The sequence below is a fragment of the Ricinus communis genome, chromosome 4 (assembly GCF_019578655.1).
Source record: "Ricinus communis isolate WT05 ecotype wild-type chromosome 4, ASM1957865v1, whole genome shotgun sequence".
Taxonomy (NCBI): Eukaryota; Viridiplantae; Streptophyta; class Magnoliopsida; order Malpighiales; family Euphorbiaceae; genus Ricinus; species Ricinus communis.
This window is the reverse complement of record NC_063259.1, coordinates 27797827-27820393: the sequence shown is the minus strand read 5'-3', so window position 1 is coordinate 27820393 and position 22567 is coordinate 27797827. Positions and strand designations below refer to the sequence as shown.

Here is a 22567-nt window from a genome sequence, read left to right as displayed (position 1 = left end):
TTAATAATAAATCTTACTTTTTGTAATAAAATATATGTTTATATTCGTATATATATATAAATAAAAAATTAATAAAATAGTAAAAGAAAAGAAATTTACATTTGAATCATAAAAATAGTTAAAAGTAATGTATGATATATTGAAAAATTCATTAGTTCAATATAATAAATAAATAAAAATTAATCTATATAAATATGATATCAAAAGAATAAAAAGTAAAAGTTCTAACAATCTTTTTTATTAAAAATAAGTATTATATAAACATATGAGAACTCATTAGTGCAATAAGATAGATGAAGGATTAAAATTGAATATATATATATCTCATATTTATTTATCTTAGTATATAAAAGTCGAAAAATTTCATAAGAATATATCATGATTTTTATAAAATACTAATAGATATATAAATAAAAGTATCATAAAATAAAATAAAAATTTATTTTTAAACTAATGTAATTATAAACTAAAATATATTATATAAAATAAAATTTTTAAATATAAAATAAATAAAACAATCATGCAATGGTATGAATAAAATGTTAGTAGTTATATATGAAAGAAAAAAAAGTTAAAATATTTAGATACAAGATCAATGAAAGAAAGAAAGCTAAAAAGTTTAGGTAAATAGAGCCTTTTAAATACTTCATTTTAAAAGAAGAAAGAGAGAACTTAAGAGAAAAATAAATAATCTATAAAAATAATTCATGTAAATTAAGCGAAATATCTTAAAAAATTAAAATATATATATATATATATATATATATATATATATATATATATATATATATATAAAAGATAAAGCATGTTTGAAATTTTATTTTTATATGTACATATTATAACTAATTAAATGCCTATTATTATAAACGATATATGATTTTTCTATCTAGGCGTAAAAAAAAGAGTAATATGATAATTATCAAACAATTTATTAGAAAAAAATAAATTATATATTTGCACTAGAGAATATAATCAATCTGGGAATTATTCTACCAAAAGTTTTGTTGGTAATGAAGAGAGAGAGAGAGAGATAAGATCAAAATAAAAAATTTGGATATTGTCCCAACTGTCGTCTTCTTCTCAGCCGCATTTTATAAATGTGCCCAACTCAATCCTCTATGTCGGCACCATACTCTTTAAATTGTATTATTCCCTTTAACCATTACTACTATTCTTCTTCTTCTTCTTCTTCTTCAATTTAAGAAACAAATGAAGAGATATTATATAGAGGAATTGATGAATAAATTAGACAGCAAATTGAAAGTAATTGGGGATACGGAAGAAATGAAGAATGGTCGGTGGAAGTGTCGTGTCCTCTCCAACTCAATATTTGATGCGTAGCGGAGAGTTCCTCATATCTCAACTCTTGAACTGATTGACAGGGACACCACTCGCAAATTTCGGCTGTCAGCTCCAATTAGTTGACACTACTGGACCAAGACAATAAGTAGTGCCAGATTTATTTCCTTTCATTTTTACTATCCTAACTAATATTATGTCAAACTGCTTCTTCTCCATTTCATTATTATTATTTATTAACAAGATCAAAAGGGCTCTGTGCTTTTCTGTCAGGTCTCAACACTACTGCAATTATGTATTTTAAAACAAGAATGGCCGTTAAAGATGCTCTAATGTGGATAAGAGCTTTAGGTACTGTACACGTGTCTTTGCTTGTAGAATCTGCTAAACATATCAATAGTCTGTAAGCAGCTCTAGAATCTACAAAAACCTAATGGCTTACTCTCGGGTAAAATGGTACCACGTCGACAGAGCTAAGTTTGTAGGAGCCCATGGATGCCAGCTCTTCATGCAGACAATTTCTGATATTAAGGTGTATGATTTGGTAACCCGTTCAACGGATATTGCACAAGATGCCATTTTGAATTGGGAATCTTTTTTTGTCCAAGTCTTGTCTCAGTTTATATGTTATATTTATTAATATTAAATATATTTTATATGTATACATTCTTTTCTTATTAATAACATTACCTTTATGTAACTACTTCTCTTTGAATTAAGAGTTTCCTGATGCCAAATGTCTCGTAATTGAATTTTGTAGCCTCGTTGGCCATTAAAAGTATATTATACTTTGAAAGTTAATCAGATTTTCCTCCAACCCGACTTGCTAAGAAAACTAAAAAATATAAAATAAATGACTCTATTTGGTGTGTTCGATGAGAAATTACCGGTAAAAAAAAATTAAAAAAAAAACTCACTTATTTTCATACAAAAATAAAAGAAAAGATAAGATAAGCTTTAAAAAAGTTCTAATCCTCTAAACCTTAGTTCTTTTCTTTCTATATCTTCCACTACATCACTAATAAAAGTATTTAGAATCGTTGTGTCGGTTTCTTATTGACATTATACTTTAATTATAAATTTTTTGAAATAACCGAATTTAAAAGAAAAATATACGAAAAATTAATATTGTTATTACTATTTTATATTTTTAAGAAATTGTAAGGATCTATCTATTAATAAAATAAAGAAATAAAGAAATCCAATCTAGATAAGGAAAGAAAAGAGAAAATAATGAGTAAATAAATTCCATTCATAGCTAATTTGAGTTTTTCTTTATTTATTTATATTTAAAAGAATTATATATTTAACTAAAATAAATAGAAGTAGAAGTGTGTAAAAGATCTGAGGGATAAACATACGGCGGCGCACAAACGGTGAACAAAGTATAGTTACAAGGTACATGTGAGTATAGGCTGAGCCGACATGAAGCGCGTGGTTGTATATTTTGTTGGGACTCAGGGTTCAAACTTAACATGAAAATAAGGAAAAATAATATACATTGCTACTGTCACGTCTGGTTTCAGAAAGTAGAAATCACAGCCCTTAATTAAATTAGGAAAGCTGGATATCACTTAATCACGTATTTAGAAAGCCTCTTCAACTGGCATGTGACTAATTTAAATAAAATAAATGATAAGTAATTTTGGAATTTAAAAATAATATCTTATAATATCCAGGACTTGGCATTTCTTTGGAAAGATCAAATAAAAATAAAAATAAAAATAAAAAACTATTTATTGTTTTTTTATAGGATTTGAGAAGAATCTATCAGCCCACCAATATAATCATCTGTTAAAGAGAGTTTAATCTTCTTGTAAAAATAAGTGATGTGTATTTCTTCTAGAAGGATTTCAGTTTTCTAGAGTTTATCGTAAAGTCTTTTCCTGATTCCTTTTTATTTATTTATTTATTTTTTAAGAAAATCAAAAAATGGATAAATTGGCACAATAAAAATGTTTATTATATTCTGCAACCCTAAACGGGCTTCACTTTTTCCACGTGCCTTTTTTCTTTATTGTGTAAATTTCCGTGGGAAGAAAAGCAAGTGTCTGACTTAATCTTCTCTATTTGTTTTTTTCTTTTTCGTTTTTATCTGAAATTTAGAGTTGAGACCCACCCAATAAAAAGACATTTCTTTTTGAGGAAAAAAAGCTTTGGTAAACCTTGTGATCATGTGATGGGGACTTAGATATTTCACCCTCAACTTGTACTCATATGATATGGCTATTGCTATGACCGTTATTTTTCTAATAATATCCACACTTATATTCACCACAACAATAATATGCGTTTAATACAAACAAAATATAAAGAATTTCAGACCCATTAGCAAACTGCTCTTGGCATTTATTTATTTTTAAATAATTGGAAAACAAAAATTATTCATCACTATAATATTTACACTTTTTTTTTTTTCAAATGATTTATACATCAATGCTTTGGATATATTATATAGAAAATGAAGTTATGATATACCTATAAGAATCACAATTATTATATATAAGTTGATTTGGCTGTTAAATCATATATAGAAAGATAGGGTGGCCAGCCACATACTGCAATTGGACACTAGAGAACCTAAATTATTATGTACCACATAAAACTACAGAGTAAATTAATTAGAAACTCATATGTGGTCGTCAAGTTCATACACAAGCAACTTGTTATAAATTATGTTCTTTTAATTCATAGGAGATCCAATGACCGTGAGCTGTACAACTGCAAATATCCATTCAGTTACTTTCACTATAAAAATGAAATTTAATATAATATAGAGGTGAGAGCGCTCTTACCACCAGAACTAGAACTTAAATATGCTCTCTCATTTTATTTTTTATGAAAAAAATAATTAAATATATTAAGATAAAAAATTAAAATGAACTTTAACAATTGTCATTTTCCCCGACTATATATCTAATCAAGTAATTGTTTCTAAAATCTAATGAATATCAAGAACGAAAACTGAAAACAAAAAAAAGGTAGAAAAGTAATTAGGTAGTGCTTGCCTCATATACATTCTAGCTATTGCTCTTAGTCCATTTTTCGTTCCCTACCTTCCTGAGTAAAAGGGGTTAAGATGGTAGGTTTGCCAGATTCCATTCACAGAGTCCAACCAAGCATGATGTTCAAAGTCTAGTACCTGGTACATACAAAATGTTCATTCAGCAGGGCCTCGTTTCAAAAAAATACACGGTCTGAGGGCTTTACCGGGACAGCCGATATCGTCACTCATATCAATATTAAAAAAAAAAAAAAAATTGTCTAAACCATAGATCGCGTTGAGGTGGCATAAAATAGATCATTCAAAATTGATAAATACAAAAGGAATTCAAGTACGTTACCCTAAAATATAGATGATTATTCTATTTTAAGTAATGAAGAATTATATCATATCTTTCTATTCCAACTAATATCATTTCTTGCTACGGAGCCTGAAAAAACTCTGTAAAATATTTATTTGGACCGGGTCCGCTAAAATTCAATAATTTTGATGTCCTTATTATTTTAAATTCACACATTAAATACCAATTCCTATTTATTTTATAGTCCTAATTTCTTGACATGTAAATAAAAAGTACATATATATATATCTTTAGTAAACTTTAATATGCAAATCTTGGTTCCAATAAAAAATTAAGGGGCATGCAGCGAATTAAGCTCGCAGGTACATACTACTCTTGTTTGTTTATTTTTATTAATTATATTAAATGAAATGGGTAATAATTTGATTATTTCAACTAGCTTAAAATGAACTTTAACAATTCAATCTTCTAATTAGACCTAATCGCTTCCGGTGGACATTATTAAATTTCAAAATTTGTTGCACAAGCTTAGTGTATATTATTGATAAATTGACACATATCCATTAGTCTTAAATGATGAAGTATGTATCAATTATTCAATAACAAAGTGTAAAACACTTGTGCATATATGTCATTTTTCTATTAATTATAGTGTATACACCAAACTTGAATAAAAATCTCCGTTTTATTTTATTTTGTCCTTTAGTCCTTTGTTGTCCCGGTTTATTTTATTTGGATTGAAAATAAGAATCCAATATAATCTTTATTTTTATAAAATAAAAAGCTGAAACATATTAGTATGCATTGTGTTTAATTTTTTAAATGTTATAAAAACATAATTTATAGGTGAAATGGAAGTTACAAGAGCTACCAAATCAAAATACATATATCTATCTAACTAGAAAATAAGATGTTCAAAGTGATTAAATAGTTGGATTTCAGACAAACCTTTTTGCCAAGAAAATTCACACTATATTTGTATATTAAACTAATAAATAATTGATATATAATTATTAATTTTAAATAATTAAATATTATTAATTAGCTAATACTAAAAATAAATAAAATATTCAAAATAAATACCACTAAACTCGGTCTATGATAGTCATATATACTTTATTCTTTTGTTGTGTCCATCTAAGTTGAAGTATAAGATTAATGTAATGAAAGAGAAAAGAAAAGTATAAAAACATAAAAGACGAAGACAAGAGTGAAAAATCCCGAGTCCGAACTGTGGGAAGGAAACTATCAGCGGTTAAATGTCGGAATCAAGTAGGTGAATTACCTTTCTAACCCCGCCCGCTATTCTTCCATTTTAAGCTCGAAAATCATGTGACCCATTTGCCCATCTTCGTCTTCTTTTTCATCAAACCGTATATATTTGGTGTTGCCTCCTTTCAACATCACACACTAACGCATACATCCAAAACTTCACTCGCACGTTCAATTTTCTTTTATATATAGCCCTTCCTTCTGCTTAATTTCTTGCACCAAACCCTATCTTACTTCAAGAAACAGCTTGAATTTTAATTCAAAAGAAACGCTTTCTTGATCTCTTAATTAGCTAGCTAGCTACGTGCCATGTTAATCTTTCTCATTATCTGTGTTTCTTTAGGGTGTTTTCTCTTTTCTTTCTTGTTTTCTCTCTTTCAAGTATTCTACAACACTCGTCATGACATGAAGTTACTCTCCTCACATGGCCCTCCTTCCTATCCAATTATCGGTTGTTTGTTATCTTTCTACAAGAATCGTTTCCGTCTTTTAGATTGGTATACTGATCTTTTATCAGTTTCACCAACACAAACCATTGAAGTGCAGCGGCTTGGTGGCCGCCGAATCGTTGTCACTGCTAATCCAGCCAATGTTGAACATATGCTCAAGAGCAATTTCAGTAATTTCCCCAAAGGAAAACCCTTTACTGAAATTCTTGGGGACCTTCTTGGCTGTGGCATTTTCAATGCTGATGGTGAGTTATGGTCCACGCAGCGAAAACTGGCTAGTCACGAGTTTAGCACCAAGTCTTTAAGAGAATTTGTGGTGAAAACTTTGCAGGAAGTAGTTGAAAATCGTTTGATACCTTTGCTGGAAGATGCTGCTGATAGAGAAAGTGTTCTTGATTTGCAAGATGTGTTGAGAAGATTTGCTTTTGACATTGTCTGTCTTGTTTCTTTGGGCACTGATCCCTTCTGCTTGGATTTTTCACGCCCCATTCCACCTCTTGTTAAGGCTTTTGATACTGCATCGGAAATTAGCGCCATGCGTGGAACAGCACCTGTTTACGCTGTGTGGAAGACAAAGCGAATGCTGAATCTAGGGACAGAAAAGAAACTGAAAGAAGCAGTCAAGATGGTTCATAGCTCAGTTCTAGAGATCGTCAAGAACAAGAAGAAGGTTCTTGAAAATGACCAAGGAAGTGATCTTTTATCAAGGTTGCTATCAGGTGGTCATGATGAGGAGGTTATAAGAGATATGGTGATCAGTTTCATTATGGCAGGAAGAGATACAACATCAGCAGCAATGACTTGGCTATTTTGGTTGCTATCAAAGAACAAAAACTCAGAGGAAATGATCGTGAAAGAAGTAACAACATTGCTCAACCGTGGTGAAAAGGCTATTGATTTTGAACTACTTAAAGAGATGAACTTCTTGAAAGCAAGTTTATGCGAGTCCATGCGGCTATATCCTCCTGTAGCTTGGGACTCAAAGCATGCCCTTTCCGATGATATCTTGCCGGACGGAACTTTTGTAGGGAAAGGGGATAGAGTAACCTATTTCCCTTATGGGATGGGCAGAATGGAGAAACTATGGGGCAAGGACTGCTTCGAGTTTAAACCTGACCGCTGGTTCAACAAACCGGTTGGGTTCGGGTTCGAGTCGACAGGTGACAGAGTAATGAAGTCGGTGAGTCCATACAAGTTTCCAGTTTTCCAGGCTGGTCCGAGGGTGTGCCTTGGCAAGGAAATGGCATTCATACAGATGAAGTATGTGGCGGCTTCGATATTGAGACGGTTCGAGATTAGACCGGTTCGAGAGGACCAGCCGGTCCTTGTTCCTCTGTTGACGGCTCATATGGCTGGCGGACTGAAGGTCACGGTCAAGAGAAGAATTGAAAATTGTTAAGTGTCCTTGTAAATTAAGTTGTGGCTGTAGCAAAAAGTCGGTATGCAAAAGATGTAGAAGTATTTTTAATGCAAAAGTTTGATGATTTGCCTTCAAAACATAATTCCAGCGACCCATGCATTCCTTATTCTGTTTCAGAGAAAAGCAAAATACTATATTGCCTTTTAATTTACATTTAATCTTTAAATTAGTTTTCAGACTAATGCAATTTTGGCCAATTTTTCAATATGGTCAATATGAATTAACTAATTTGTTAGTCTATGCCAGTTTACGTATAATAAAGTTAACAATGGATGTTATATAGTTTAAATATTTACTTTGAAAATCTATATGAATACTATAGATGGATATGCTAACATTATACCCAACCAAATCAAAATTGCATCAATTTGGAAACGGCTGAATTAACACAGATGACTAATAGAAAACTATTAATCTCATCCTCAAGAACTATTAATCTTATATTCTATGAAATTGGGAAACCGAAATTCTGTGTTGTGGAAAAGGAAGAGTGGTGTAGCAGTCTGATAAACGTGGTGGAGCAGAAGCAGAAGCAGCGGCTCAGGCAGTTGCATTTAGTAGATCATTAATTAATGGAAAACAATTATAATAGTATTGAAAGAGGATGAGAGAGAGAGTCAAAGCAATCCCATTTATAGTTTCTTATAAAACGACAAAGACCCTTCATTTGTCTTGTATATGATTTCTTTTTGGTGGTTTCCAATTGTTCGACTGATAGGCCTTCAAACACACTTACGTTTCAGAAAAGCTCAAACATATGATTTCTTTTTGGTGGTTTCCAATTGTTCGACCGATAGGCCTTCGAACACACTTACGTTTCAGAAAAGCTCAAAACAAGAAGCAATTATTAAAATAACGTGGTTCACCTCATATATATATATACACGGTGGGCTTGTCGTTTAGGCGGTTCGAGAGGACCAACCTGGTTTTTGTTCCTCTGACTGTCGACGGCTCATATCATATGCGTGGTGAAGGTTTATAAACATCGACACACTACAGCTAAATACTATAAGTTTAAATATAAATATTTCAGGCTTTTTTGTAGCATATATGCGTAGTCCAAGGATCTTTTACAATTTATTAATTTAACCTAATTCCATTCATCAACTAAAATATATATATTATCCTTTGTTTTTACAATTTATCATTTTTTAACGAAAGATATGTTGTTATATGTGAATCCATAGGACTTAAATCTAATCCAAACAATAAAATCTTTAAAATCCATTAGTTCCACTATTTAATATATAATATTGATTTTCGAGACCTGAAACTATTGAGTTTTGACATATAATTTTTTTATTTTAATATGTGTATTTATTTTTGATATATCAGATTTAAATATATATGTAATTTTTATTTTTTTTATTAATTTATTAATTAATAAATTATAGTCTAAATTAAACGCTGGTCTTAAAAATAAAATATTAATTTATATAATATTATATTAACTAATAATGAACGGTATTTAATTAAGATCCATGGATTAATCCTTCAAGGCAAATGAAGCTGTCGTAATAACAATAATTTAAAATAGGTTAATAGAAAAGACTTTCTAATTTAAGAAAGTTTTGATATATAATAATTTTATAATTGCAATTAAAATTAAATAAAATCATTTTATATATGAATAAGTTAATTTTATGATACATTCTAAAACTATTACATATCAAACACACATTAAAAATTCTGGCTAGTTCTAGATTGTGGGAACATGAATTTTTATTACCATCAATTGCTTATTATGTACTTTAAAAGGAAATGTAAAATAGTATTCTAATAGACTCTTAATTAATTTATATAATTTTATTTTAGAAAAATGGTCGTGAAAATCACTTTCCTTGAGATACTTAATTGTTTTATGACAAAATCGTTTGTTGCATTTCTCATGAAATATTTTCTACATATTTCCAAAAGAGCTTTTATAAAACTGTTAGGATGTTAAGAAATTGAGTTTAAATCTAATTAATTTTTTTATAGATTTTTTCTATAAAATATATTTAAAAAAGCATCAAATTATCTCTTTTTTTAAAAGTAATGTTCAAAAATTAAATCATTAATATTTTATTTTCCTTCTAAAAAAAGTATCTCTGTCCGTCTTAAACCCAAATGATGCTTTAAGAAACTTCTAATGATCATATTGGAAAGAACCGGCCGATAGCTTTCTCTAATTATATTTTATTGGTCAGAAATTTGAAATGATTTTTCTATGAAAGTGCTTTGAAATTGTCTGTGGCAGATTTTCCTTTTTTTTTTTTCTTGGTTAAACCATCAACATTGAAGATTCTAAAGTTGGTAAAGGCTACATTGAAATTGAAATCAAGTTCCAAGCATTAGTTTAATAGGTTGGAATAATATATTTATAATTTCCTCAAATCTATTAATAACCGAATATCATTAGTCAGTTCGTTCTATTCTAGAAAGGCAGGTTGACTAAATATTTGATGACTTTATTTGATCTAGAATTCTGAAGATAAATAAGAATATAAATTCTAATACAATTAGGACGACATACAAACATAGATTTCTCTCTTAAATAGATTAAAAGAACTTTAATGTTTATGTAAGAAATGAGACATCATTCACTAAGTACAAACAATCCTACACACTTAAATACTTTAGTTACCCTCGTACAAATTGCTGATTTTATTATTAGAGTGAGTGGCCAGACAACTCCGTTAGAGACTTTTTAACGTATCTTTGCAGGTATTTTGAAAATCGAGATCAACTTTTAAAATTTGTTATTAATAGCTCTCCTCAGCCGACCGAGTTATCATCTATGATTATAGGATTATCTTTCCCTAATTAATCTCTTCAGACTGAACACTTTTTCTAATTTCTAAAAGGAATTAAATGGAGGAGGTCAAGCAATTGTATCTATGTAATTATGCAAAGTTATTACTTGATCGAGCCGTGAAAGACTATTTTTTTAACCTTTGATTAACTAAAATTAGCTCCTAAACTAATAATACCTAACAATTAGCAAGTGTTCCCGAAAATGAAAACAATTTGGCTACTAAATTTTCTAAAAAGGACTAATTCATTGACCAATTTAACATTATCACAAGGCATTTTATTTTTTAAAAATTATTATTTTTTAAATAAAATTTGTACTTTTGTTATTTTTGCCATTGAGGTATAAACTTAAAATTTTACTCTAGAATCAAGAACAGAATATTTGTATGAGTTCACATCTTAGGATATTCTTCGTATTCAACTTAATCCTTCTCTTCTGATGGACTATATTCCAGGAAGTTTCCTTTCGCCATGCAAGGTAACAATGCGTTAATTATCAAGAACGTTCCAGTCTTTGTAATGATTGCTTTTCATCAACAAAATTTTCTGTTACACTTGGCTTTATAATAATGGCTCTGCATGCTGTAAATGGTGACTAGGCAATACAATTTCAAAAGAAATCATTCAACGCCAAAAGTCTGGTCCTTTTACCTAAATTTATCCCTCACATGGATAATACCAATCAATCTTGGTCTTTTTCCTGACATCGAAATGTGAACTATAAATTCTAAGTGTTAATGTCCAAGCACAATGTATACTATATTGAAAGGATGCTTGGCTTGGCAGACCAAACATAGTCGGTCCATTATGGTTAGTCACAATGAAGATTTGAATTAAATTTCAACCTGTCTTTTAAATATTACAATCCCAGTTCAACTCGACATATGGGCACCTTGTTTGATATAAGATTTTGAATAATAGAATACTTAGAATGTGCATCTAGAATGATGAATATGCAAACTGAAGCTTGGATGACAATATCTTAAACTTCAAGTCATCAATTCCTATTTTAATAAACTCGGAAAGTCTAATAATACTGAATCCCCTTGCATGTATCTAGAAAAATGCCCAGGAGGGTTCGACTGACATATGGGCAGATGCTCCAAGAAAACAATTGCACATAATGTCTGCTAGGATGCAAAAGTCAACAGGGTTGTAGTCTATATCATACACTGAATGCTGCAATGAATTAATTTCTTGAGATTAAGATGGGATGGGTCAAAGCCCCTAAATGTTTGCTCTATCAAAAGATTATATGGGGTAAAACAAGAATCTAGACAGAATCAAATTAGAACGGTAACGAAGCAAAAGTTACACTAAAATAAAGAAGAAAGGATTTTACATTTACTGTATACAGTAAAGTAGTAACCAATGAAGACAAACACAAATATTTGCCTATAGATTGCATAAAGCAGGCAGGACATGTGGTAAGAGATGGCTCAACCACAAGATCATAGCACATACAGCCGAACAAAGAAACTAGAGGACGAGAATGCTTGGATTGGATGTCCATCTACCCAAGGAGCTTCAATATTATTGCTGAAAGTTCCTGCATAAATGATGGGGCATGTGCTGAACAACATGTGTGAACTGAACCTTCTAGTTGGATCTTCACGTCCCCTCTGGCAGATTTTAGCTATTATCTGTACTATTCTCTAGAAAGTGCCAATCATCTATATCTGATAGTGCCATTGTATCTACTAAAAGAAAATAAATAAAATAAAATTCGTTCAAGATATTTTAGTTGTTAAAACTGCAAGACTTTTAATGCGTAAAATATTTGCTAGAACACGATGCCACGTAAAGAAAAATAAAGAAAGCTGATAAAATAATGAAAGAGTCTGGCATGATAAACTGAGAGGAATCTTACAGGGCTAATCTATAAATTTTATGAAGTGGAACATACAGTCATCCTGCCTTTCGGCTACTTAGAGTTTTAAGTAGCCTCTGAATTCAGGTATTCTTTACAGAGCAAAGTTTCTCATACAAAAGCTGGACATAAATATTTTGAGACATGGCCTACGTAAATTCAGTCTACTAAGATTGAATGGGTGACTAACAGGAAATGACTGAACCAGATACAAACAGAATCAGGCAAAGTAAATTGTATGAACAACCATAAGGAAAACAAACACAACATCACCAAAAATCAAAAACAAGAAGCTTAAGGTTCAAATGGGACGAGGGACATACCAAAACTTGACTTATTTCAAAATTAAAGCAAGCTGTTTGGTTAGGGCTTTTCTAAGTAGAGCAGATTTGGGTATGGAATCTCCTCTACATCAGGCAAATAGAAAAGCACATTGGTGTATTGTCCCTAGTAACTTCGATCCTTGTTAACTAAATAGAGGAATTGAATGTTTAGAATCGGTCAAGATGCTAGAATGAATGCCAAAAAAAAAGGTGTACCATTACAAGCTTTCAGCATGTATAAACATAGAACAAAAAAGCACGCCTTTTTCCCTAAAACATAAATAGCATCATGAACTACAACTTGAACAAGAATTCCACCAGAAGACCACAGAATAAAGGATCTAAACTGCTCCATCTAACCAAGTTGATCAATATCAGCACAAGGATGAAACGACCAGAAAGACGTTACAAGTCTTGACGTATATGCCACCAGTTGTCAATTTGAGAATCCTTGATTCAAGTGCTTCCAGGAGTATTATTTCCAGCAGACTTGCGATTCAGGTAAAGAATAACAGCATCTCCAACCCTAAAGATTCCAACCAAAGATTAAAAAAACACTAAAAAACACCACAAATGCTAGTCTGTTAATCTTATCTTCTTGTCATTCTGACTTGGATCAGACCAAACTCCATTGGCCAGCTCCATTACAGTGAAAATGTGATCTTGTGGAAAAAATGTGGCTAGATTAAATGTATGTATAAATACATGGGCAGCATTAAACTAAAATTAAATCAAAATTAGAGTGGAAAAACTCACCATGACTGATTATAGAAATCAGAACGGCGCTCCTTTTCTGCATGACGACTTGCATCTCCAGATACAAGCTTTAGATCTTTGCTCTGTGAAGCAATTAAAGTATTAATAAATTCTGCTGGAGACTGACTAAAGTCAAGAAAGAAAGCACGCCTCCTTCTATGCTCATGTATCTTCTTTATAGAATCACATATTAATTCATCACAAGCATCTATTTCCTTGTGCTTCTCAGAGCTTGCTAAAAATGCAGCAAGGTCCTTTTGCAATGGTGAAGGAACATCAACTATAATATCATAACAAGTTGTTCCGGCTGGGCAATTTCCTGATAATTTTATCCTGTGCTCCAAGTGAATAGGCTGTGGAGGAGTTAAGTGCTGACTTATCTTCTGCGAAACCATAGCAAATTTCACCTTCTCTTCTCCAAACAATTTCTTAAGGGGAGGATCACACATGAAGAAAGATGGGTCATTTGGGATCTGCAACCTTTTAGATTTCACATAATGCCAAATTGCCACCAAAATTTTTGGACGGGTTTCTACCTCAATTCCAAGTATTTCTGACAAAGAAGGTGAAAGCTTGAATTTCTCTGGCACATAATTCATTTCTAGTCTAATTATTGCAGTAAATTCCTTGTTTCCTTTTCTCTTCACTTCAAAGCCCTCGCTAAGTACAGGCGAACGAGCACTCTCCCACAGTATCACATGATTATCTGGATACAGGCTCTGGTCCAAGTATATTGTAATTTTTTTAAAGTAAGATGAGAATTTTGAATATGACTTTTGCGGCTTTCCAGACAGCAGTGGATCTTTGCCATCTTCTAGTATCCTCCCAACAATCTTCAGTGACCAAGAAGGAGGCTCTGCATTATTCTTCTCACCTTGCGCTTGATTTTCATGAGTGTTAAAAATATAAACTCGAAGTGTTTTCTGGATGCGCGAGGGATTTTTTAGTGACTCTTGAATATCAATCTTCTTTCTTGCCATAGCTGAATCTATCCTAGCCTCAAAGTCAAGCATCTGAGTATAAAGTGCAGACTCTGGCAAAATTGCAGCTATTTTATCGGGAATCTGCTTCTCAGGGATCTTCTGCTTCTTCCTCCGCGCAGCTGGAGTCAATTCCATAGTTTTAAATGGTGAAGCTGTATTAGTATTGGATGAGCCACCTGGAGGCCTAGAAGGGGGTTTCTGGTTAGCCCTTTTGGCACTTGTAGTGCCCGCTGCAGACACAGACGGTGATGGTACACCAGCATTACTAGGATTAGGGCTTTGGAGCTGCGCAGTGGAATGGTTACTTGATTGTACCTGAGATTGAAACTGAGCATGAGCTGCCTGTGCATATTGTGAATGACCATGCACTTGGGCTTGCGGTTCAGACAGCTGAAAGTGGCCTGGATAGGCAGGCACCCCCTGTGTTTGAGGTTGTGGATGGTGAGATGGTTGGACAGGCAAAGGCTGTGTTAGCGTGCCAGGATTGGCAAATGCCAACGGTGTCCCTAAGCTTTTCGCAGGATTATTGTTATTCATTGATATCTCTTTCTCATAAACCACAATATCTTCCAAACTCCAAATGAAACCTCATAAAATCGCCACTAAAACTAAAATGAGATTCTGGATATCAATAAAAGAGCATTCTTTTCTAAATTCACACTTCTAAGTACTCCCATCCAACCAGCCTAAACAAACAACTCAAATCAAAACAGAGATGTAAACCCTATTCTGTGAATGAAACCCTAATTATGAGTAATCCAACAAACATCTACTGAACACGTTTATATAACCGTACCAATAGCTTAGCTCTTTGATGTGGTTTTAGATATGTTTAAACAGTAGTTAGCTATATCACTAATCAGAAAAAAAAAAAAAAAAAAAGAGAAGGGGAGTGCAGAATCTACAAGTTCAAACCTATGCATCTACTTAGATAATTTAAAACATAAGAAGACAAATGCAAGATTTCTTACAAGAACATAAGTATCTTCGGAAGCTAAAACGCTTTTATGCTCTTTGCATTTTGCCTCTGTGTTTCAAAATTTGTCTCTCTGCGATTAGCTGTTTAAGGATTTCAACTCTGGTTTTTCGGTTTTTCTGTTCTTCTTGTTTGGGGTATATATTCTCTCTTGCGTAAATGACATAAAGACCCTTATTTAAACTGCAATTTTCAACAGAGTATTCCCACGTGGGGTAAACCGGGTCGGACCCTTAATAAAACCCAAATAACATAGTCATTATTCGGCCGAAGACTGGGACAACTAGAAACCCTCTCACAGGTCACCACGAGCAAGCAGCAAGCTTTATTAGGGTTTTGATTGGCGTTTAACATTTCTGCAATTTTCTATTTTGGCTCGGAAGTTTGGAGCAGAATCACCGGCAGAGATTGTTAGCCATGGTAGGTTATTTGAAATTTGGATTTTTTCTTTTTCTTTTCTCAGTTAGCGAAATTGAAAAGGTATCGATTTTTGGATTTTGATTGATGTTTCAGGTGAAGTATTCTAGAGAACCAGACAACCCCACCAAATGTGAGTTCATGTGCTAAATCTTGAATCTTGTCTCTCTTGTAATTGGGAATTTGAAATGTGCTTAATGATAGAATTGAATAGAAGTCTCATTTTGATATTTTGGTTATATTTCAGCTTGCAAAGCCCGAGGCTCTGATCTCCGAGTTCACTTTAAGGTAAAATTTTGTTATTCTAGAATCATTTTTGAATTATTTAACTATTCTCTATGCATATGATACTCGATCGGTCAATCATAGCACCTATCATATCATTGTTTGTAGCATATCAGCATGGCTAGAATAATTGCAATTGCAATTGCAATTTCAGCATTTAAGATTATTTGATTTGATTTTAATTAATACTAAAGTCATTTGATTTTGATTAATACTAAAGTTCTTAGTAATATGATTCTTTATCTTAAATTTGGTGCATCTATATGGTGCAGCACTATCATTTTCAAAAAACTCTCTCAAGTGCTTATGAGCTTGCTTCATTTTGCGATTTTCTATATCAGAATACGAGGGAGACTGCTTATTCAATTCGGAAGTTGCATTTGGCAAAGGCTAAAAGGTACTTGGAGGATGTTATGGCACACAAGCAAGCTATCCCATTCCGACGTTTTTGTGGTGGTGTTGGGCGAACTGCACAGGCTAAGAACCGACATTCAAATGGACAAGGACGCTGGCCTGTTAAATCTGCGAAATTTATTCTTGATTTGCTCAAGAATGCTGAAAGTAATGCCGAGGTTGCTGTTCTGTCTATCGTATCCCAGAAATAGCATTGATACAGATCATTACTGCTTCCTGACCTCATATTGTTCTAACAAGTGTATGTGTTGTCTACTCGTTCATTAGATGAAAGGTTTGGATGTTGATTCACTCTACATATCTCACATACAAGTTAATCAAGCCCAAAAACAACGTCGCCGCACTTACCGGGCCCATGGAAGGATTAATCGTGAGTGCATTCTTTCTATCTTTGGTTTTATAATTCCCCCACACTTGTCTTATTTCTCCTTTGTTCTTTTCCTGTATAATAATAGTCACCATTAGGCACGCAGACTTGATTCTAACCTATAATTTTCTTTTACAGCTTACATGTCCTCCCCATGCCACATTGAGTTGATTTTGTCGGAAAAAGAAGAAGCTGTTAAGAAAGAGGTAATATTGTAAAATAATAATAGCTCACTCGAAAGTGCAGCCGATAAGTTTGATAGCATTTCAGTTGATACCATAGCTTATAGCAAATTGTCTTTGGATTGCGTTTGTATTAAATACTCCCAAATAGTTTTATACATGTGTAATTGTGTACGTCTTCTTTGGTTGGTTGAATTCATTGATGGAGATTAGAAGAAAAAAATTGAGATAGACATATTTCTTTGGGACTATAGAAATTTAAGCTGGGCGTACCCTTTGTGATTTGAAGTGGCTTCTCAATCCATTTCCATTGTCATACTTACTTCACTATTTTATGAAATGTCAGTTCAAGTTCTTGGTTAAATTTTTCGCTTGAATTGCTATCTTTTTATACGTGTTGGTCTGCTCATTCATTATCCTGCATCTTATTTAGAGTCTGTTGGTTTTGCAGCCGGAAACTCAACTAGCACCTAGGAAAGCAAGGGCTTAAGCGTTACACAGTGGGGCTTCCTCCTGAAGGCTGGCCCTGAAAATTGGTAGTGGAAAACATTTTTAGATGTGACGCATCAAGTTTGTTTCTTGAGATGTTTGTTATAAAACTTCTACTCATTTATACTGTTATTATAGACCTGAATCATGAAAACTCAACTGAATTTTGATATTGGTTGAGGCAGCATTGAAATGTTCAAGTTATAACCTGTTGCTGAATGTGCAATATCCTGTTTATTTCCTAGGAATATATTATTGTTACAGTAAGTTGTAGTGGGAGGATACTTTGTTGCTGCATTGCTACAAAATGGTTTTACCTACTGAATGCGTTCGATAGCATACGAACATGCTTTCTGACCATTTTCTCGAGTCTTTACTGATATCTAGGTGGAAAGCTTCCACGACGTTGTAGCCATCATTAAAATGCAAGTTTACCGATGTGTGTTTAGTATGAAAATTGCTATTAAATTGCATATATCTCACAACACGCATTTCTAATAGAACATAAAAATTGCAAAACATTTAAAAGGAGCTTCAAGATTGACGTAGTTTTGGACGCTACGCTACCACCAAATAACTGAACAGACATAGTAAAGGTTGTCCGATTACAAATTATCAGTTGGGCGATTTCAATTCTGGAACCTGAATGAGAATGCCCTATCGCGCATTTGAATCAGTTCTTCTGAGCAGATGCCACCTATTCTCACGGCGCAACAATACACTAGCATTTGAGCACTTTTAATCAGCTTCAGACTCCCAATTTTAAATGTATAAACCAATCGACAATTTATCACATAATCTCTCAACTCATTCCACATCTATTATGCATTCGGAAGGCTGCTTCAAGGTTGCACAGCTTCCAGAAGTTTCTCATACACCTGCCTAGCAGACAAATCCTCCACCTGGTACAGACCTAACCGTTAGCCAACTACAACTAATTTCCCCAAAACTCAGATAAGAGTCCACAGATAATACCAAACTATCAACTTCTACTTATGGATAAGAATTTAATCCAAAGAATCATCATGGATAACCAACTCAGAATTAAGAGTAACGGTAATTCTCTGGGTAATGTGTTATATCCCTAAAATCACAATCATTTAAATGCAAATCACCTAGGCTTTTAACAAATAAGGCATATTCACCCTCCTACTTAAACCTATGCATAACAAGTATGAACTGATCTTTCTTTTTTCCGGATTTAGACAACTGACCCAGTAGAAATATTGATTCATGATATTACCTTGAACAACTTATGGATAAACAAAGAGGAGGCTACAGCATAAAAGTCGTGGAGTGCAAAGACTAATCTCATAAATCAAAAACTTAGGTACAGTATGTTAACCCATATGTTTGAATGAGCTTATCTAATTCTAGTTACAGAAACGCTCGATGAACCTAACTAGACTCGCACACATTACTTCCATCTCCTTGAAAGTCACAAAACTGGACTTACAAAAATTCAACATGAGTAAATTCCTAACAAATTCTTAAGGAACAGAATGAGACAACAATAACATAGTAAATTCTTCAATAAACTTACAACAAGGAGTTTTGATTTGTTGTTCCATCCCCTTTGAAGAGTCATCTGGCTCAATCTCAAACCCAACACCTGTATGAGATGCAGATCAGATTACTTGGCTCTCCAAGTTAGATAACTAAGACTGTAAACTAAGTTTAGTAGCCTCAAAACAGACACGAAAGGCTAATAAATCATGGAAACCATACTTTGCCCATGAACTCCAAAAGTTCGTTGTTAGCTTCCCCACGAGCTGCAGGTGCAGCTACAGTAACTCGAACATCATCAGCATTCACTCCTGATAAAATTACAAAATTGATCTAAAGAACTGTTAAGTACACATAAGACATTTATGGTGTACTTTTTAAGTGAAAGAAGATTACAAGATTTATTCGATATTCCAATATCCTAATAACTGCCTCATACGTGATGGTTTTCAGTAGGCTAATACCGGAGCCAGATGTGCCTTCTGGAGATCCTACTGTCACCTCCTACCACTTACAAATTCTAATAATTGAGCCTTTTCCAAATTTTCTAGAGGTAAGCTCTCTATTTTTTCATTTCTCACTCCTCTTTCTATAATTCTCTTAACACAGAGATATATTAGCATGCACAATATGTATGTAAATGATATCTATGCATGTAACACGCTTGTATCACATTTCTGCTGAAATTATAAGCCCAAAAACCGCCTCTATGCACAAACTAGTTTTAAATCCATTGGACATTGAAGTCAGTCTATTCACACATGTCCTTAAACAACACCTATTTAATCTTATGTGACTAACTCCTGGAAAATGATTCAGTCTGTTTGATTAAGGGCATAAAAGAGATGCATATGAAATAGTAAGAAGGGATGCACAGGGAAATAGTAATTAAACAATCAAATTACTTGTTATTGCTGAGCGTTGTGCACGGTCTTCCACTTCAATAGCCACCTGAACAAGTCCTCCTTCTAACTGTGATATACAAGGCGGCACAGGAGCATCCTATAGCATATTGAAAAAAAATTCATAAAATGAATCATCTTCCTAAATTTATTGTTTATATAAAAAAGACAGCTGTCTGCCATTGACAAAGATAACCGAGAAGCTACATGGTTGCTTGATTAGCATGCATGATACAAAATCTAAAATTTTTTACGTTAAGACCTACGGACAATCTAAAAGTTTTTAAATCAGGACCCATTTGTACCTGAGGATTTGTTTCAGCAGCAATTGTGCTAAGTGCACCATCAACAACATATATATAAGAAGTAAATTCCAGATCCTCTTCAGCACGATAACATACAAAAAGGCCACAACCCATACAGTTCATACGAAATTGCTTCTCCAATTTCCCTTCACCCCTGAAAAAGAATGATGCAGGGCTGTAAGTCATTGCCACTTAATCACTTGTGTTTCCCATATTCATGGAAATAAGGACATATGCCTCTATTAAACTATAAGCAACTAACTCCCTTTTTAATTTATCTCGAAATATGTGTGTGTTCCAACTACATTTTCTGTTATAGTCTATTTAACTTTTTATTAACGAAGAAAAATGAGATAACATATGTAACGAGAGAGAATGTGGTTTTTAAGAGATTTTGGAAGGAGGATGAATTAAGGAGCCCCTTGAAGTCCTAATTTTTAGGAACACTCCCTATAATAGAAAGTAAGTATGATTTAAACGCTTGTTGGGAATGTTGTGATAACTATCAATTGATGAGAAAGAAAAACTTTGGTACATGATGATAACCAAAAAGGAAATTGAACAACTTGAATCTTGACGTGATATGTCCAACTTAGATCTAACCATGGACCTCTTCTTTTGAAAATGGCACAAGTACAAATTCATTGGTAGGCCAAAAAAATGCCACCACAGCCACATATTATATGACGACATGAAAATATTAACAAAAATCCAATATCTTCAGTTACGGGAAAAGAGAAGAGCAGTAAAGTAAAGCCATAGATGCCAAAAGAAAAGGAGGATTATAAGCAAAATGCTTTAGATCCTGATAAAGACAAATTACTAGAGATAAATACCGTTTCAAGAGAACTTTTCCCGCTTCATTGATGTTCAATCTAGCAAGATGCTTCCTCTTGTCCAGTACATATGCTTTGTCAGTCTTCCTTTTTGGCATTTTCTGCAATTGTGTATCTTATAGAAAACATATTTTAGTTTCAATTATAGCATTGTCAAGTTCATTTAGTACAATACAGAAATCATAAAGTAGATAAATTATCAAAACGACAATAAACATCCAGGCCAAAAGAACAAGTGTTCTAGGTAATAATTTTTGGCTTGGAGAAAGCTAGAGTTTAACTTTCCTCTCAGTGAAAAGTTATCCTGTATAGAATAATTAAAATTCCTTTCAGTGAAAGAATGCCCTGCATCAACTGGACGCGATCCTTTTCTTGTGCATTAGGTGTTATAAGTTTCTTCTAGCATTCAAAATTAAGATTCATTCTCGGATTCCGCTACAGTTGTCATCAGATATTATGATACGGTAATCTCAAAATAAAATGGTTGAATTTGATACGAGACGCTAAAACTTAACATAATAACTCAATTTAAAAATTAAAGAAAAAAATCAAACGTACAGTATATTGAAGGTATCAGAATCCAGAATTAACGAATAGGTATCGTAGAGAACCTGTAATTAGGACATGAGAGCTACAGTGTTTGCAGTAATAGACGAATAGATCCGAATCTGGTCCATCTGGAGCTGCGTCCTCGCTAGAGTACGTGTGTGTCGTTCTCTTCGGCATCTCTCTCGCTCTCTCTCTGCCTGCCTCGTCTGTGTATAACACAGTAGCAACAAGGAGAAAACGTCGAAACCTCGTTCGCTCGTCGTCTAGAAATACACAAAACGGTATCGCACTGGTAATAGGAGAAAGCGAGAGGGAGAAACTACCAAAACGACTGCTCGTTTAGACCCTTGTTTTCTATAAGAAAAAGCTTCTGTCGTCTATGTATAATTTAAAGAGGAGCTTCTGTCGTCTATGTATAATTTAAAAGAGAGCTTCTGTCGTCTATTTTGATGGCCAATGGTCGATAATTTTTATTAAAAGAAACATTGCTATATTTATATAATATAGGCAAAACGGACGGGGGCACCTTCTGAGAAATCAAAACCCTGTGTGCAAAGATGAGAAAAGTTTAAAAGAAAAATGAGGGCCAAAGAATTGCAATATAATCGAAATCACATGTTTGAAGTTAAATTTTAAGACCATGATTTTATGGTGAAGCTGTGGTCTGCGGTACCACAAAAAATAATTAAGATTAGAAATCAATACTGATTTGAACTTTCAAAAGGCAGCAATTCTTTACCCATTCATTTCTCTTGTGCAGAGCAGAATCAATCTTGAGAACCAAAAAGGAAATCAATGGCCCGGACAAACCTTAAAGACTTGTTTCGCTTTGCTCTTTTTAAATCTGAGCTACTTGGCCCACCTAA

At 33.1% G+C, this 22567-nt stretch overlaps 4 protein-coding genes and 1 long non-coding RNA gene across 7 annotated transcripts; 3 read left to right on the top strand and 2 right to left on the bottom strand.

The window, feature by feature from the left end:
- Window positions 1-1001: 1001 nt before the first annotated feature.
- Window positions 1002-1999, top strand: LOC112536301. Its single transcript, XR_003080346.2, has 2 exons — window positions 1002-1447; window positions 1573-1999. It is a non-coding gene; the product is annotated as an uncharacterized LOC112536301 (long non-coding RNA).
- A 4016-nt stretch (window positions 2000-6015) lies between these two features.
- Window positions 6016-7827, top strand: LOC8269245 (cytochrome P450 94B3). The gene has a single exon (XM_002511150.4). The coding sequence runs from the start codon at window positions 6186-6188 to the stop codon at window positions 7722-7724; it is 1539 nt and encodes a 512-aa protein (XP_002511196.2). The 5' UTR covers window positions 6016-6185; the 3' UTR covers window positions 7725-7827.
- A 5025-nt stretch (window positions 7828-12852) lies between these two features.
- On the bottom strand, window positions 12853-15445 carry LOC8266312 (SWI/SNF complex component SNF12 homolog). The gene is made up of 2 exons (XM_002511151.3): window positions 13491-15445; window positions 12853-13260 (listed from the first exon to the last, which is right to left on the bottom strand). The coding sequence occupies exons 1-2, from the start codon at window positions 15008-15010 to the stop codon at window positions 13191-13193; spliced, it is 1590 nt and encodes a 529-aa protein (XP_002511197.2). The 5' UTR covers window positions 15011-15445; the 3' UTR covers window positions 12853-13190.
- A 255-nt stretch (window positions 15446-15700) lies between these two features.
- Window positions 15701-17822, top strand: LOC8266313 (60S ribosomal protein L17-2). Of its 2 annotated transcripts, XM_002511152.4 has the most exons (7): window positions 15701-15869; window positions 15963-15999; window positions 16114-16154; window positions 16493-16723; window positions 16833-16935; window positions 17071-17138; window positions 17566-17822. In XM_002511152.4, exons 1-7 carry the CDS (start codon window positions 15867-15869, stop codon window positions 17602-17604), a joined length of 522 nt encoding a protein of 173 aa, XP_002511198.2. In that variant the 5' UTR covers window positions 15701-15866; the 3' UTR covers window positions 17605-17822. The 2 variants fall into 2 exon arrangements, with proteins under 2 accessions (XP_002511198.2, XP_025014482.1); XM_025158714.2 differs by lacking the exon at window positions 15701-15869 and having other exon boundaries at window positions 15954-15999.
- A 256-nt stretch (window positions 17823-18078) lies between these two features.
- On the bottom strand, window positions 18079-22134 carry LOC8266314 (UPF0235 protein At5g63440). Of its 2 annotated transcripts, none has more exons than XM_048373329.1 (7): window positions 21764-22134; window positions 21153-21253; window positions 20317-20470; window positions 20015-20111; window positions 19332-19420; window positions 19147-19215; window positions 18079-18505 (listed from the first exon to the last, which is right to left on the bottom strand). In XM_048373329.1, exons 2-7 carry the CDS (start codon window positions 21248-21250, stop codon window positions 18446-18448), a joined length of 567 nt encoding a protein of 188 aa, XP_048229286.1. In that variant the 5' UTR covers window positions 21251-21253; window positions 21764-22134; the 3' UTR covers window positions 18079-18445. The 2 variants fall into 2 exon arrangements, with proteins under 2 accessions (XP_048229286.1, XP_002511199.1); XM_002511153.4 differs by having other exon boundaries at window positions 21153-21267; window positions 21764-22111.
- Between the last annotated feature and the right edge of the window lie 433 nt (window positions 22135-22567).

Coding starts and splice junctions, on each gene's coding strand:
- LOC8269245 (XM_002511150.4), top strand. CDS start 6,186: ATGTTAATCTTTCTCATTATCTGTGTTTCTTTAGGGTGTTTTCTCTTT.
- LOC8266312 (XM_002511151.3), bottom strand. CDS start 15,010: ATGAATAACAATAATCCTGCGAAAAGCTTAGGGACACCGTTGGCATTT. Junction 13,261..13,490: donor GATTTCTATAATCAGTCATG/GTGAGTTTTTCC, acceptor TGGAATCTTTAG/GGTTGGAGATGCTGTTATTC.
- LOC8266313 (XM_025158714.2), top strand. CDS start 15,954: ATGTTTCAGGTGAAGTATTCTAGAGAACCAGACAACCCCACCAAAT. Junction 16,000..16,113: donor ACCAGACAACCCCACCAAAT/GTGAGTTCATGT, acceptor GTTATATTTCAG/CTTGCAAAGCCCGAGGCTCT. Junction 16,724..16,832: donor ATGCTGAAAGTAATGCCGAG/GTTGCTGTTCTG, acceptor CTCGTTCATTAG/ATGAAAGGTTTGGATGTTGA.
- LOC8266314 (XM_002511153.4), bottom strand. CDS start 21,878: ATGCCGAAGAGAACGACACACACGTACTCTAGCGAGGACGCAGCTCCA. Junction 20,471..21,152: donor GGAAAAGTTCTCTTGAAACG/GTATTTATCTCT, acceptor ATTCTTTTTCAG/GGGTGAAGGGAAATTGGAGA. Junction 18,506..19,146: donor ACAAATCAAAACTCCTTGTT/GTAAGTTTATTG, acceptor GGTCTGTACCAG/GTGGAGGATTTGTCTGCTAG.